The 16,507-nt window shown below is 52.8% G+C and overlaps 1 protein-coding gene across 1 annotated transcript in view; it reads left to right on the plus strand.

Moving 5' to 3' along the window:
- The window catches only part of MEGF6 (multiple EGF like domains 6), a 94,921-nt gene that overhangs the window by 66,747 nt on the left and 11,667 nt on the right, over positions 1–16,507 (plus strand). Inside the window, exons 5-20 of the mRNA XM_041419841.1 lie at positions 125–250; positions 974–1,096; positions 2,092–2,214; positions 4,490–4,627; positions 5,179–5,301; positions 6,104–6,271; positions 7,253–7,384; positions 7,454–7,582; positions 9,547–9,675; positions 9,761–9,895; positions 11,076–11,210; positions 13,582–13,707; positions 14,586–14,717; positions 15,077–15,205; positions 15,499–15,630; positions 15,903–16,031. Coding sequence (XP_041275775.1) covers positions 125–250; positions 974–1,096; positions 2,092–2,214; positions 4,490–4,627; positions 5,179–5,301; positions 6,104–6,271; positions 7,253–7,384; positions 7,454–7,582; positions 9,547–9,675; positions 9,761–9,895; positions 11,076–11,210; positions 13,582–13,707; positions 14,586–14,717; positions 15,077–15,205; positions 15,499–15,630; positions 15,903–16,031 — 2,109 coding nt within the window. The remainder of the gene's footprint in view (positions 1–124; positions 251–973; positions 1,097–2,091; positions 2,215–4,489; positions 4,628–5,178; positions 5,302–6,103; positions 6,272–7,252; positions 7,385–7,453; positions 7,583–9,546; positions 9,676–9,760; positions 9,896–11,075; positions 11,211–13,581; positions 13,708–14,585; positions 14,718–15,076; positions 15,206–15,498; positions 15,631–15,902; positions 16,032–16,507) is intronic.

Genomic DNA, 16,507 nt, shown 5'->3' on the forward strand with positions numbered 1-16,507 from the left:
ATAATAATAAATCAGCCTTCTGAGACATGGAGTCAAGATTCTTATATCTTCCCTTGTCCTGGGGACCCTGAAACACAACGACAACCCAAACTCCTTTTGTGCCACACCTTGTGTCCCCTTGCAGCTCTGAACTCGTGTGCCCTGAACAACGGTGGCTGCGAGCACGACTGTGTGCAGGTGACCCTGGCCCAGCACCGCTGCCAGTGCAGGCACAACCACCAGCTGCACGAGGATGGCAAACACTGCATCCGTGAGTCCTGGGGGGCTGGGGAGCCAGGGATTCCAGCTGGGAGCTGTGGGGATGGGGATGCTCAGATGTCCAGCAGATCAGACTGGGGGATTTCCAGTAAAAACTCTGTGTGTTTGGTTGTCATGGACATGTCCTGTGGTTTGTTCCAAGGGATGGGAAGAGCTGGAGGAGTTGTAGCCAACAAAAATGAAATTGTATGAAGGCACAGGCTGCTGTGGGAGGGGAGGGACAGCAGAGTGTGGCAGTGGGGTGGGATCTTCTCCCTGTCTGGCTGACCTGCTCCTGGCTCAGGAGGGAGAGAAGCTGAAGGGGACAGAACACAAGGTTGTTCTCGTTCATGGCAGCTGGCATTCAAAAGGCAGGAAGGAGGGAAGTCCTGAGCTGTGAAGTTGCTACAGCAAAAGAAACAACTGGGATGTAAAAAACCAGCAGTCAGAGAGGTTTGGAGCATCTGTCCTGGTCCTGGGGCAGGCCAGAGATTGGCAAAACTCTGGGTAGGAGTATTTGGAGCAAGCTGCCAGCACTTGCTGTGTAATCTCTGCAGAGGGACGTGCCCATGCCAAGCTTCTCTGGTAGGGTTTTACCCAGCTTAATGCCAGCCTTCTGCAGCACCTCACAGCGTGTACAGGGATTTTCTGCCTGGGATTCACACAGACTGCAGGCTTTCCTGCTGCTGTGTGCAGGATCCGTGTGGGGTGACCCGGCTCTGTGCTCTGCCTGCAGTGAGGAACCCGTGCTCTGACAGGAACGGGGGCTGCATGCACCGCTGCCACAGCCACCGCGGCCGCGCCCGCTGCGAGTGCCACCCCGGCTACCTGCTGGCCCCTGATGGCAAGGCCTGCCAAGGTGAGTGCCCTGCAGAGCTCCCCTGCAGGAAAAGCTCTGTGTCTGGTGGGTCAGGGAGTGCTCAGTGGGAACAGAGTGGAGGGAAGGACATGCTGCTTGTATTTGCGGAGTTCGCAGATGAAGGAAGGAATGATGGATCTGACTCCTTGTTCTTAGAAGGATAATTTATTCTTTTATTATCTATATTATATTAAAGAATACTAAACTATACTAAAGGATACAGAAAGGATACAGACAGAAGGCTAAAAGATACTAATGAAAAACTCATGACTCTTTCCAGAGTCCCGACACAGCTTGACCCTGATTGGCCATTGAGTCAAAACAATTCACATGAAACCAATGAAACAATCTCCAACCACAATCCAAAGCAGCAAAACACAGGAGGAGCAAATGAGATAATATTGTTTTCCTTTTTTCTCTGAGGCTTCTCAGCTTCCAGGGAGAAGAATCCTGGGCAAAGGGATTTTTCCAGAAAATCCCAGACTGCCACATATGCCTTCCCTTGGGTGGCTCAGGTGGTGTCTGTGCAAGAGCCCTGCTGGAGCTGTCTGCAACAACAGAGCTGCTCCAGGGGAGATTTAGGCTGGGCGTTCGGGGGAAGTCCTTCCCTGAAAGGAGGATCAGGCATTGGAATGGACTATCCAAGGAGGTGGTGGAGTCACCATCTTTTATTCTTTATTTAAGAATAAACTTCATTTGACACTGTGTGCTGTGACAAGGTAGTTTTAGGTCAAAGGTTGGACTTGATGATCTCAAAGGTCTTTTCCAGCCTAACTGATTTTGTGATTCTCTGAATGTCCTACTGTTGTGTGCCCATTTCCTGGGAAACTTTACAGCAATTCCAAACTCTTAACTCTGTGTCTTTATTGGTCTGCACCCCAAGGAAGAGTTCAGGCTGCAAGAAACCAGTGCAGAACGCAAATACCATAACAACAGTCCTTTGGAAGGATGTTTAAAATTCAGCCTACTTATCTTGGGCTTTCTCCCTCTCCCAGATGTGAACGAGTGCCTGACAGGGCTGGCCATGTGTGCACACCAGTGCCTCAACACCCGGGGCTCCTTCAAGTGCACCTGTAACCCGGGCTACGAGCTGGGCGCGGATGGCAAGCGCTGCTACCGTGAGTACTGCAGGCTCAGCTGTCATGTCTTCATTTCTTTTCTGCCAGGGTCAGGATTAAATGTGTGAGATGGTATTTCTGGCTGGGACTCAGATGTTTATTAGCTCTTATCTATGTTACAGTCTCACAAACCCTGAGTTCTGCAGTACTTAACTCCAACAAAGTAAAAATTGAGCCCCCTCTCTGTCTACAAGTCCTTTTAAGGATAAACTGTCCAATTAAGAAATGACACCTAAATTATTTTCACTTTTAACCCAATAACCAATCACTCATGCTCTGCAATGCCGATTTTTTATCCAATTACACAAAACCACCCAAACCCATGGAGAAGAAGGTGAAAAAGAAGGAGAAGGTGGTGAAGAACAAGGTGAAGAAGTAGGAGAAGAAGAAGGACCACCTTCCACCTTAAAACCTCCATCTTGCGCTATATATATTGCTATATTCTAAAACCTCAAACTCTGAGTTTTCCACCCTGTGGTATTACACACTTCTAGTCAAACTCCACACCCACAATCCCAGATCTATCATTCAATTTTGGAAGCTTCTCCAAGGCCCCAGGTCAACGCAGTGTACTCTTGGGGGCCTGGCAGCACAGAAAGTCTGAAATTCTCAGTGACCAGGGTTCCAACACTCAGCCCTGCCCAGCAGGACAGGGCACACCTGGGCTGCTGCAGGCACATGTTTGTCACTGCCCTCTGGGAATTGCCAGGGCCAAGCTGTGGCAATCTCTGCTGAAGGATTTCACAAGCAGTTTTGAGGATGTTTACTCCCCCACCAAGATAAAAATCTTGGTCTGGTCTTTAAAGTCACCACAAAGCCACTTTAGCTGGTTAAGGCAATTGATTTGGAGCCATTTGGCTTCAAATAAGCCAACTTCTGCTCTTGGGGACTCTGCTGGACAGGCTCAGTCAGCTGCAGATGTGTCACTGGAGGAATTGAGCCAGAGAAGGGATCACATCTGCTCCCATCAAGGAAAGAAATAAACTCTGTGATGCAAGAGTGAGCCAGACTGTCCTCACAGCTTCGTGGAGCTGCTGCACCCCAGCAGGGCCAGGCTGAGCCAGAGCCACCAGCCCCTGACAGATGACAGCCACCGTGGCAGTCCCAGTGCTGCTGGGAGCTGTGAGGGTCTCCTTGTGCAGCTGCTGGAGCTTGGCAAGGCTAGGAGGGCAAGGCTTTGCAGGCCACAAACGGGTCTTGAAAGGCATCAAACACAGCAATATGGGGTACCAGGATGATGACATGAGGTTGAAGAGCCTGATTATGTACATATCTTTCTTCTTAGGGACACAGCCAGTCTCACACCATGACACTGACATTGCCCTGGGGTCAGCAAAGCAGCCTTTCCACAGGACAAAGAGCCTGATTATGTACATATCACATGTCTTTCTTCTTAGGGACACAGCCAGTCTCACACCATGACACTGACATTGCCCTGGGGTCAGCAAAGCAGCCTTTCCACAGGAAAGGTTTCTCCCTGCCCTTCCTAGCACATTTCTTTTAAGCAAAACCCTGTTTTGTGCTGCTTTAGTAAGAAAAGAGAAGGGAGGGATGAAAAGCACGTTGTGAAATCTGGAAAGAGTCTTCCACTGTGGCACAGCTTTTGGTTTTGACAAGCACAGATCCATTGGGAAGCATCAAGCTCCCTTTCTTTCATCCTCCTTGGTTCTGAATGCACGAAAAATTCAGCGCTCTTGAAGGCAGAAATTGTTTTCCTGAGGTTCAGGACTGAGTCAAAGCTCCATGAAACAAGTTCCTTTTAGTTTAAGAAAGCTTAATTAACTAGACAAGTTTACAGAAACCTTGCCAAGCTCGGATGATCTATGGCTGCAATTGATGTTTGCGCCGACCGCTTTTGACATGTCAGGAGCTAACGATTCTCGCTGTAGGCATCTGGATGTTTCCCTACTTAGCTGTGTTCTGCTGCTCCCATTTCTGCCTGGCACCAGAACAGCTCTGCTCTGAGGCTGAGCCAACTTTTGGTTGGCAGCACACGCTGCTGCTTGGCAGGAGTGGGAGCAGTTTCATCCCGGAGACTGTCCAGAGCCTGCTCCACAACCCCGTCCCTGAGAGACTGCGTGAGATCCAGAGGTTTCTTTTTATACCCCACTTCCCAGCCCAGCAGTGGCCTCTGTGCTGAGCTATTTCCATCCTTTCCCACTGCAGATCCCCCTCCTCAGCAGGGATGCAGTGCCAGGAGCTGGTGGGGGCAGGCAGGGGCCAGCTGTGTGTGCAGATGTGTCCCACAGGATCCTAACCAGGCTGCCTTTTCCAGGGATAGAGATGGAGATTGTGAACAGCTGTGAAACCAACAATGGGGGCTGTTCCCACACGTGCCACCACACCAGCTCTGGCCCAGTCTGCACCTGTAACTTTGGCTTTAGGCTGGAAGAGGACCAGAAGTCGTGCACTGGTAAGGAACAGGAAAAATCCAGACCTTGATTTCCAAGCACATCCCAGATAATGGTGAGGATCCCTCTTGAGATCTTAGGTCAGGATCCCTCTTGGCTACTGTGTATGTGCACTTCAAACAGGCTAAAGAGGATAGAAACTGATGGAAAGTGAGAGCAGATGAAATGTTGCTCTGCTCAAAGATATCCCCAAACTTCCCTCAGGCTGTACTTGGACAGCACTTGTGACTTGGACAGTAATTATGACTTCCAAACTAATTAGTTTTTCCCGGATGAAACTGCCCCAAGCAGGAGTTAGCTGGAGTCACCCTGCTTGTAAGGACACCTGTAACCACAATCCCCAGCTGGGAATCACAATGAACTTCCCTCAAGGATTCCTCCCTGGATGGGGAGGATGATCTGTTAACACAAAGCTCCCTGATTTCAGGAACTCGAGAATTCTGGCTCAGCATTTGGCAGCAGAGCAGTAAAATCTCCCCAGAACGAGTCAGGGAGCGGTTTACAACTTCTGCCACCACTCTGCAGTGTATTAACACCCTTTGTTTCTCTTTAGATATCAACGAGTGTGACACGGGTTCTCACTGCTGTCAGCAAGACTGTTACAATTACCCTGGGGGCTACGAGTGCTCCTGCCATGCCGGGTACAGGCTCAGCACGGATGGCTGTGGCTGTGATGGTGAGTGCCAACTTCAGAGGTACCAGCTTCAGAGGTGCCAGAACAGGGCGAGATCAGTGCTGCAAACCTGAGAGCCACAGAGAGTTCTGGTTTCCCTTTGCTGCTGCAGAGGTCCTGTCCCCCTGTCCACCTCCCAGGGACCTTGCAGAGGTCCTGTCCCCCTGTCCCTGATCCCAGGGACCTTGCAGAGGTCCTGTCCCACTTCCCTGGCTCCAGGCAGGGCCAGGGACATGCAGGGTCCCTCTATTTCTAATTTGCCTGTTGTCACTCTGCTCAGTTTGTTTAGTGTTGGGCAGCTCAGTTCTAACCGAGAGCTTTGAGATGTTACAGCAACCTGGGAAAATTTTGGAGGGGTCAGAACATGGTGAGATCACTGCTGCAAACCCGAGAGCCACAGAGAGTTCTGGCTTCCCTTTGCTGCTGCAGAGATCCTGTCCCTCTGTTTACCTGTCCCATTGTTCACCTCCCAGGGACCTTGCAGAGGTCCTGTCCCCCATTCCCTGTTCCCAGAGATCTTGCAGAGGTCCTGTCCCACTGTCCCTGCTCCCAGAGACCTTGCAGAGGTCCTGTCCCCCATTCCCTGTTCCCAGAGATCTTGCAGAGGTCCTGTCCCACTGTCCCTGCTCCCAGAGACCTTGCAGAGGTCCTGTCCCCCATTCCCTGTTCCCAGAGATCTTGCAGAGGTCCTGTCCCACTGTCCCTGCTCCCAGAGACCTTGCAGAGGTCCTGTCCCCCCGTTCACCTCCCAGGGACTTTGTCTGGTCCCCGCTGTGACGCTGTCCCCTCTGTCCCTGCCCCGCAGCCATCGAGGACACAGTGGAGGCCCTGGACGGCCGGCGCCCCGTCATCCGCCCCATCCCTCACGTGGCCATCCTGCGGGATGAGTTCACCCAGCTCTTCAACGACGACTACGAGGAAGAGGAGGAGGAGGTGGAAGCACGAGGGGAGCACACGCTGTCAGAGAAGTTCGGTGGGTGCAGCAGCGGTCAGTGCTGTGCTTTGCTTGGAGCTCTTCAGGAATGACGGTGCAGGCTGGGTTTAATTGTTTGGTGAACACAGCAGGCCTGCTGAGTGCCTTTTCTGCGTTTAGCTCTGCTGCAGCCTCCACTTGGGGAGGCTCCAAACTACCCAGGCTGCTGCAGCATCCTCGGAGAGGTTCTCACCCGTGGTGCCTTGTGGTAATCACATATCTTGTGAACAGAGAGAGAGCTAGTTCTCTCCCAGGATTTTCCTCAGAAGCTGTGAGAAAGCTCAAAGAAAAGAATTAGAAACAATTCTTATCTCCATTTATTACACTTGTTGAGTCAGTGATGTGCAGAAAAGTGCACATGTGAACTGTGTTATGGAGATTATTTAGCAAAGGGTAATTTCTTAATTGGACACTAGTGACGGTATTTAGATTGACTGACCAATTAGGTCAAAGCTGTATCAGACTGTCTGTAAGGATTATGGTGTATTATTCACATGCCCTCTGAACAGAAAGGAGCTGTGAGAGAAGCAGAGAAAAGAATGATCAAAACAATTCTTATCTCATTTGCTTCTCCTGTGTTTGTGCCCATGTGGAATGTGTTCTGTTGTTTACCTGAGGTGATTGCTGGATTGGATTCTGGTGATGGTGTTTTGGATTCATTGACCAGTTGGATTCACATGTGTGTGTCGGGACTCTGGGGCAGAGTCATGGGTTTGCTAGTTAGTTAGTGATAGTTCTTGTTAGTGGAATAGAGTTATAGTACAATATAGTATAGTAAAGTGATTAATTAGCCTTCTGATATCATAGAATTCTATGCATCATTCTTCCTGCCCATCAGGCATCATAGCACTGATATTATAGGCTTTTTAATAGTATAATATAGCTTAATAAAGCAATTAATCAGTCCTCTGCAATCATGGAGTCAATGCTAATTATTGCCCGTTCAGGGGACCGTTACTACGACATTGCCTCTCGTTGCAGTCTGCCTGGAGCACACGTTTGGCCCCGAGTGCAGCCTGACCTGCGACGACTGCCAGAACGGAGCCACGTGCGGCGCCGAGGGCAGCGGCTGCCTCTGCCCGGCCGGCTGGGCCGGCCTGCTCTGCAACCAGAGTGAGTGCAGCTCTGTCCTCTGCTCCAGGCTCTGCCTGAGCTGAGCCTCACCTCTCTCTCCCTCCCCAGCTTGCCCAGCCGGCACCTTCGGCATCAACTGCAGCCAGAGCTGCCGGTGCCAGAACGGCGGCACCTGCGACCCTGCCAGCGGCGCCTGCCGCTGCCCGCCCGGCGTGGCCGGAGAGCTCTGCCAGGATGGTGAGTCCAGAGTCCCCTCAGCCTCTCTGTGCTGCTGGGGGCCATCCCTGTCCTCCTCCTCCTTCCTGGTGTCAATGTCTTAGCAGAGATTTGCCACCACTTGATGTGGTGCGAGTTTTCCCCAGCCAGCTCCCAGCACTGCGCCGGGAGTGGGCTGTTCCCTGAAAGCAGCACAGTCTGGGATACAGAGGACACAGAGGACAGCCTTGACCTCTCAGAGCCCTGTGGGTGGGTTATTTCTGTCCCAGCCAGTGGAGTTGCTGGTGACAGTGAGTGCAGAGCTGATGGGTGCCCTGGAGCACCATGAAGTGACATCCCCTGTGACACTGCGCAGCTAATTTGGAGCTGGTGTAGGGAATCTGATCTATCTCCCCCTGTAGGGCTTAAACCCTATGGCAGAAGTTGTTAAGTGTCCAGAGCAGGAGCAAGGATAAGGGAGAGGCATTCAGAATGGTTTCCAAAAGGATTTATTCCATGTAAGGGTCAGGGGCCAAAGACACAGAACGATGATGGTGTGTAAGCGTTTTTAAACGGGGGCGGTTTAAGGGGAGGGGATAAATCAGCAGCTAATTGCAGATATCCTGGGGAGGGGTAAAGGGCAGGTTCACAAAAGCATCTTCCAGTGAGGGATTTAGTGGAGGGGTTTGGGGTGATATTGAACTTTAGGGGATTTCTGAAAGGGAACTCCAAGCAGGGGGTTGGCAGCAGGCAGGATTGACAGGGAACTCAGGGTAGATCAGCAGCATCTTCCAGCTCTCTTGTTGAGCCATCCCAGTGAGAGCAGCTCCAACACATTCCTGCTCCATCTGAGTCTATCAGCCACTGAGCCTTGTGTGGAAAAATGTCATTTTAAACAGCAAAAGGAGTGGTAAATGGCACTCTTCCCCCAAAAAACAGTGCTACAGGTGTTCTGTCTTTGCACTCAAAGACCTTTGCAGTCCCTGTTCTCTGCTCATCCATGACTGGGGGCAGGGATCTCTATTTCATAGGGCATTCAGTGGCAGACACAGGAAAGAATGTCAAACCCACAATTTCCATGGTTAATTTCCATGGAAACTGTGGAGGTATTTTCCACCCAAAGCATTGGAAAGCTGTGACAGCAGCAGTTACCCAAAGTACCCAGAGTACCCAAAGGAGGTGTCACTGCTGGTGATGCTCATTTCTTGCTCCCAAAGGGTTAAAATTTGGGGGACATAATTTGAAAACCAGAAAGAGGGAGACAATGAGAGATTCAGACAAAAGGACTTCAGTCACATGTTGGGAGCATATGGGAACTATTACTGAAGGAGGAGAGTGAAGCAGAATGCAAATGAACACAAGAGATACCCCGACCTCTTCTTTCTGTAGGAAGGAGGTGGTTGAGAGGGACAGAGAGAAAACAGGAAGGTAAAATGAAAATAAACAATGCAGAATTGCTCTGTTGTCCTAAGGTGGCATTTCCTCTGCTCCTCTGTTTGTAGGGACAAGGCACGTGCTGCTGGGCAGCTGCTGGCCAGAGCACTCTGCTGACACAGCCTGTCTGCCATGTGCTTCCAATATCGAGATCTTTAGCATAACAGAGAAAAAACAGTAATTTTATTCACTTAATAGTGCAAATATCCCTGTGGCTTTTCAACAGGAGCATCCTCGTGGGTTGCTTTCTCACGGAGGACAGCCTTGACCTTTCAGAGCCCTGTGCGTGGGTTATTTTTGTCCCAGCCAGCGGAGTTGCTGGTGACAGTGAGTGCAGAGCTGATGGGTGCCCTGGAGCACCATGAAGTGACATCCCCTGTGACACTGCACAGCTGATTTGGAGCTGGTGCAGGGAATCTGATCTCTCTCCCCCTGGCTGCATTCCTTCCCTCGCTGCATCCCTGCTCCGGTTCCGAGAACTGAACACAGCTCTGGTTCCGGTGTGTTTCTCTCAATCAAAACAAACTGCTGAAACTGGCTCATCTTCCCAGGACACCTCTCTCTGTTACTAGGGTGCCCCAAGGGATTTTTCGGGAAGCACTGCAGGAAGAAGTGCAACTGTGCCAACCGGGGTCACTGCCACCGGATCTACGGCGCCTGTCTCTGCGATCCCGGCCTGTACGGCCGGTTCTGCCACTTGGGTACGCTGGGATTATCCCTGAATTCCAACCCTTCTGGCAAGGAGCTTTCTGCCCCTCGCTGACCAGCTCTTCCCTGTCCCTGCAGCGTGCCCCAAGTGGGCGTTTGGGGCCGGCTGCTCGGAGGAGTGTCGGTGCCTGCAGCGCAACTCGCGGGACTGCGACGCCAGGGACGGCTCCTGCCGCTGCAAGCCCGGCTACCGCGGCCAGCGCTGCCAGGACAGTGAGTGAGGCACAGGGCCACACCTTCAGATGGCTTGGAAAACACCTCTGAGGTCGTCATACCCAACCTGTGACCCAACACCACCTTGGCACCCAGACCGTGGCACTGAGTGCCGCATCCAGGCTTTTCTTAAACCCCTCCAGGGATGGGGATGCCACCACCTCTCTGGGCAGCCCATTCCAATGCCCAGTCACCCTTTCTGTGAAGAATTTCTTTCTAATGTCCAGCCTAAACCTCTCCTGGTGCAGCTTAAGGCTGTGTCTTCTTGTTCCTGATCCCCCCTGGCTGCACCATCCTGGCAGGGAGTGATGAGGGCTGTGCTGAGCCTCCTCTTCTCCAGGCTCAATAACCCCAGCTGCCTCAGCTGCTCCTCAGAGGATTTGTGTCCTGGACCCCTCACCAGCCTTGTTGCCCTTCTCTGGACACACTCCAGCCCCTCCAAGTCCTTCCTAAATGGGGGGCCCAGAACTAGACACAGCACTCGAGGTACTGCCCAAGCAGTGCCCAGCACAGGGGAAGAATCCCTGCCCTGCTCCTGCTGGCCAGACCATTCCTGATCCAGGCCAGGAGCTATTGGTCTTCTTGGCCACCTGGGCACACTGCTGGCTCATGTCCAGCCTGCTGTCCATCAGTCCCTGCAGGTCCCTTTCTGCCTGGCTGCTGTCCAACCACTCTGTCCCCAGCCTGTAGCACTGCAGGGGTTGTTGTGGCCAAAGTGCAGGACTCAGCACTGGGACTTGTTAAACCTGGATGTGTCCCATCTATCCAGCCTGTCCAGGTACCCCTGCAGAGCCCTCCCTCCCTTCAGCAGATCCACACTCACACACTGGTGTCATTATGTCCCCACAAATCATCCCCAGATCATCCCCCTTTTTACTAACATGGCCTCTTTTCCCCATTAATTTTCTCAGGGGAAAGCTCTGCTTGCTTTCCACCCTCCCAGACTGTCTCACCTCCTGCTCACTCAGCAGCACACCGTGCTCACACTCAGCCACGTTCAGTGGTCAGCAGGAGCTGTGTGGTGGGTGGGGACAGCTGTGACAGTGGGATGTGGGACAGCTGTGACAGTGGCTGGTGGGACAGCTGTGACAGTGGCTGGTGGAGCTTGGAAGGGTTCTCAGCACCCAGGGGCAAGGAGTAACTTCAGAGCTTCTTTCTCTCTAATTCTGGCTGTTCACAGGCTGTGACCCTGGGTTTTATGGGGATGGCTGCAAGAAGAAGTGCAGCTGCTCTGCAGGAGTGCCCTGTGACCCTGTCACCGGGGAGTGTCACAAGGAGTGTCCCCCAGGCTACCACGGCGAGCACTGCGACCAAGGTGAGGCAGGGCCCTGCAGGGCAGCTCTGAGTGTGCTGGAAACTCACCAGTCCTCAGCATTTTGCTTCACAAAACGACACAAAAGCACTTCCAGAACCCCCTGAGAGCCCCAACCCACTGCAGATGATCTGATGGGTGGCCAGCAGGGACTTCAGGGGACACAGGAGCTGCCATCCACAGGTCTCTGTGAGACACTGCTGCCTCTGGAAAGTGGGAGAGACAATTCCTGCTATAAGATTCAGAAGAGGAGAACAAGGTTTCTCTTCACCCTGCCACTGGACATCTCTGTGTGGGTTGATTGGGATCTAATTATCTTTCCCTGGCCTTGATGTATTTTCCCTTCCAGGCAATCCCTGCCCAGCACAACCAGTATCACATTTTCTGCTCTGTTCTCTAATTTTTTTTGAAAACTCTGTTTCCTCTGCAAGTGCAAAGGAGTGTTTTACCTTTAATTTACATTAGGATTCAAACTTCTGCCTCTGTATGAACCTCCTAGACAGTTTTGTGCTCTTCCATGCAGGGCCAGTTGATGGGATGGTGACTGAGCTGCCCAGCTCTGTGGATGTCTAACTGTGTCTAGCACTCAGGGTGCAGATTTCAAGATTCTGGGGGTGGTTTGTGTGCCAGAGATCTTCACTTTGGGCAGACAAAGGTGCTTTGAGAGAACCTAAAGGCAGTGAGTCATTGGCCCGAGGTGATGATTACAAAATATGAGCACAGTGTTTGGAAAAGAATAAGTTCTGCCAACCACAGAGCTGAGTGGCAACTGAAAAGCCAACCCACTGCTGCCCTTGTCAGGCTGGGGCCTCCTGAACCCCCTTCAGCTGGTTAGGACCTGCAGAAAATGCAGAAAGTTAGACATTTGGAGACAGACTGCAGCAGCAGCAGACACTGCATGGAGAGGTTGGAAGTGGCCAGCATCTGGATTTGGATTGGAGCATCCCAGGAGCTTCTGCACTAACTGATGTTTAGCCAAGCACTGCTTCACCCCAGCCCAGAAGCTGCAACCATCAGCCTCATTGATCTGCCAGCAAAGGGTCGTGGTGCAGAGCCCCATCTCTGACAGAACAAGAGCTGCAGAAAGCAGCAAAAATCCCGATGCAATTGCTAACCACAGTGCTGGAAGGAGAGATGGGAGCAGCTCCTGCAGGGCTGTGCTCCCTGGCAGGGTCTGACAGCCCTGAGCCCCCCGTGGGGGCATGCTGTGGCCCCTGGAGCTTTGTCAGGCTGGGTGCTCCCGCTCAGGATATTTTTAAAAAGGGTAAGAAAGGAGCTGAAGGCTGTAGGGGGGAGTCACAGGAAATAACACAAATATTTGTATAGAAATAGTAGGCTCTTGGCTGTTGTTCGGATCTGGAAATTATTAAAGGGTGAAGACAAACATCTGCCATCAATTAGCAAAGAGGAGGAATAACAAAAACTCCACTGTGTCACTGGAAATGGAGGCGCTGCGTTTCCTCCGCGGTTTGTCGGTGCCGGCGTGTTCCCCTCTGCTGAAGCTTTTCAGAACATTGGCTTTGGTGAGCATGGAGCTCTCATGGGGGACTCAGAGAGGATTTAAGGATCTTTGCTGTGGAGCCCTCAGTTTGCATGTCACCAGCTCGTTGCTAAATTGTGGCACGGGGTGCGAAGATCAAAGCGAGCTGGGATCAGCAGGACCACGCTGGCATCAGAGCAGAGGGAAGGAAAAGCACTTATTGCTCCTCTGGATGAGGATGTTCCTTCTTTCCTTCTTTCCATCTGTGTCCTGCTGCAAACCTGGCTGTTTCTTAAAATCCTGCTGCTAAGATCTGGAGGCATTCATCCAGAGAGGTAAAAACCCCCAGAGCACCTTGGAAAAGCCAAGGGTGGTTTGGTGTGGGGCTGTGACCCTGGTGTTCTGCACCCCAGCCCAGAGACAGCAGCGTGCCTTGGGCAGAGTCCTTGTCCAAAGACTGGAGATCAGTTTGGCCTCAGTTTTTGTGGGTGTGAGTGGTCACTCTTGCATGAAGAAATACTTGTTGAAAGGACACACATCAGGCAGACAGACCAGGTGGTGCTGGCAATGCTGGAGGTGACCAGAGTGGCTCACAGAGGGGTCACACCTCTAAATCACTAATGTTGGAATCACTAATGTTGGAAAAGATCTCCAAGATCACCAAGTCCAACCTTTGAGCAAGCACCAAATGTTGGAAAAGATCTCCAAGATCACCAAGTCCAACCTTTGAGCAAACATCACCATGCCCACTAAACCATGAGCACAGGTGGGAACCTCTCACAGGTGTAGGAACCCTCCACAGACCCAGAGGCTCCTTCAGCCTGCAGGGCCAGGTTGGTAAAATGCTCTTGGGTATCTTGGGGGGGATGTTCTGACCTTGCTGTTCTCCCACAGAGTGCCCTGAGGGGACATTTGGGCCAGGCTGTCAGCATCCCTGTGCCTGTGGAGAAGCATCCTGTGACAGGAGCACGGGGCAGTGCCACTGCCCCCCTGGCTGGACAGGACACGACTGTGCCCAAGGTAAGCAGAGCAAACACTCAGGGATTTCAGTGTGGAGGGAGGGATTTAGGTGTAGACCTGTTGCTTTTCTTTTACTAAAACTCATTTTAAAAACACCCAGTGCAGTTAGAATCATCTTTGTGGAAAATTACAGAAAATTGCAGCTTTTGATGGTGAGTCTTGAACAACATGATGAAAAAGATGAAGATGTTTTTTGTTGTTGCAGTCCTCAGTGTAGGAGAGGAACCTTTCTTTATTGATGCATGTTTTTCATTGCCTTCACCAGATTACTCTTTAACTGCTGGAAAACTAGAAAGTCTGAAATGGAAAGCTTTTGCATGATTCTGCAGTATTGCAGCAGCTGGAAGGAATTAGTTGCATAGAGATGTCCTGCTCCTAAAGAGTTTGGCTGAGCAATGAAACTACGTGTGCACAGTGCTTACCATACGTTTCAAGCTGCCTTTTTTCCAGGCCCTGGAGCAGCTTAGGACCAGTTGGAGAAGGATTCCTGCCCTGGTTTTAGCAGTTTAGCCTTTTGCTCCTTCTTTGCAGCTCCCAGTGGGTCCCAGAGCAGTGACTGATGTGCTGTCCACGGTGTGACGGCAGCTGTGGAGCCCCTGTGCCAGCAGCACCATTTCCCACTGAGGAGCCCTTGGAGCTCCCTGCAAGTGGCTGCAAATCCAAAATTGGCATGAAAATCCTGGAGTGAGCTCAGAATAGCACTTAGAGACAGGCAGGGCCATGCTGTGCTCGCTGGTAGCCACGTGCTGCGAACAAAATCCACGTCTCGCATGAGCACAGCACTGACGGCCAGAGGGAGCCCAAAAGGTCTCACATTTCCCTCTGCCACCTCAGCTCTGATCCTGGTGCTCTGTGTTCTCTGTCTGCTCACGCTCCAGCCTGCCCTGAGGGTCTCTGGGGGCCGGGCTGCCAGGAGATCTGCCCTGACTGTGCCAACAATGCCAGCTGTGACCGCGCCACCGGAGCCTGTCTGTGCCCACCTGGCTACACCGGGCAGCGCTGCCAGGATGGTGAGTGCAGCCTGGGCTGGGTTCCTCACCTCCAGCTGCAACGGGGGTATCTCAGCTGAGCTGGAGCATCCAGTGACAGACCAGGCACTGCCACACTCAGCACTGTGCACATCTCTGTTCCTCACTCATTGGGGTGCAGCCTGGGGCCTTCAAAGTCCTTCTAGCCCCATCTCCACTGCAGTGACTTCTGCAGCAGGAGAAAAGAAGGTGGAATGCTGAGCCCCTTGTCCCGTTCAGCACCTGCACTCGGGGTGTCAGGGCTGTGTCAGTGCTCTGCTGGAGCACCGCGGCACCCAGTAGCTCCACCCGGGGCCGGGATTCCAGCAGCCACCTGCAGTCCCTCCTGTTTCCCTTGGCAGTGTGTCCAGCCGGCTGGTTCGGCCCCGCCTGCCAGCTGAGCTGCAGCTGTGGCAACGAGGGACATTGCCATCCGGTGACGGGGACGTGCAGCTGCCCGCCCGGCTGGACGGGGCACCACTGCCAGCGAGGTACAGCCCCTGTGCTCTGCCACCCCCACTCCTGGGCCACTCTGACTGTGCCAAGCTATGCTGCCACCTCCCCATTCTCATCCTCGTCCTGGCTGTGCCTCTGCCAGGGAAATCGCTCTGAAATCCTTTTGGTTTCTTTGCTGTCTGTCTGGTGCTGGCAGTGCCGCTGGCCTCTCTGCAGCTGTGTTGGTCGTTGTGCCCAAGGGATGTTGTGCCTGCTGATGAAGGCAGCGCTGTGCCCATCCCATGCTCTCTGGTACTCACCAGTGATGGCTCTTGCTGTGTTTTTCCAGCCTGTGACCTGGGGCGTTGGGGCCCTGACTGTGCCCACGCCTGCAACTGCAGCAACAGCGACGGCAGCTGCAGCGCCGAGAGCGGGCAGTGCCTGTGCGAGGCCGGCTACACGGGCACCCACTGTGAGCAGAGTGAGTGCTGCCCCTGCCCTGCCTGCCCTCTCACCCACCAGGGCCTGCAGGGCTTCCAGGGAAAGGCTCCAGCCCATCCCCTGCCCTGGCTGTGGTGCTGATCCCGTGCCCAGGGTGATGTGGGTACACACCTGTACGGGGTGGGTTAGAACCCGCTGGTTGTGGGTTCAGCTGTCAGATATTTTTATTCCATTCAGAATGCAAGCTCCTGCCTTAGATAGCTTCTCTTGGACCCAGGAAGGGACAGACTCCTCAGTCTCATTTTTTTCCAGAGTGCCCAGAAGGGTGGTTTGGGCAGAGCTGTCGGCACCAGTGCCAGTGTGACAATGGAGCCACCTGTGACCACGTCAGCGGGGCCTGTACCTGCAGCCCAGGCTGGCGAGGAACCTTCTGTGAACATGGTGAGTACCTGACCCTGGGCACCAGGCCTCCATCCCAGAGGCTTTGTGCTCCCTGTCTGACTTTGTCATCCTGTTACAGCAAAGGGAATTCCTCAGGATGGCCCTGGGCAGAGCAACAAGTCTGCAAGCTGCTGCCTTTAGTTTTATTTCTGGAGGGAAAAGGTTTAGGGGGAAAAAAGCACTACGAAAATGTAAATAATAGGTGACCCAGTGGTTGCACAGCTGCTGTGGTCACCTGAGTGTGTACATGTTGCACACAGGGTCTTGGAGCAGCCTCTTGGAGGATCCCTGGATGCAGGGATCCAGCTCCCCCAGCAGCCTCTCCGTGGTCAGGAACCTCAAGCCATCACTCTCCTGATCCACCACTGCCCTCTCCTGTACCTGGAATGTCCACAGTGAACTTGCATCCAACATCTGCTGCCCTCAGCAGCACTGTCACACTGGTGCAGCCTCACATTGGCCACAAAGGCCACCAA

Source organism: Onychostruthus taczanowskii, unplaced genomic scaffold (assembly GCF_017590055.1).
Source record: "Onychostruthus taczanowskii isolate IOZ18803 unplaced genomic scaffold, ASM1759005v1 scaffold61, whole genome shotgun sequence".
In the NCBI taxonomy this organism is placed as follows: Eukaryota; Metazoa; Chordata; class Aves; order Passeriformes; family Passeridae; genus Onychostruthus; species Onychostruthus taczanowskii.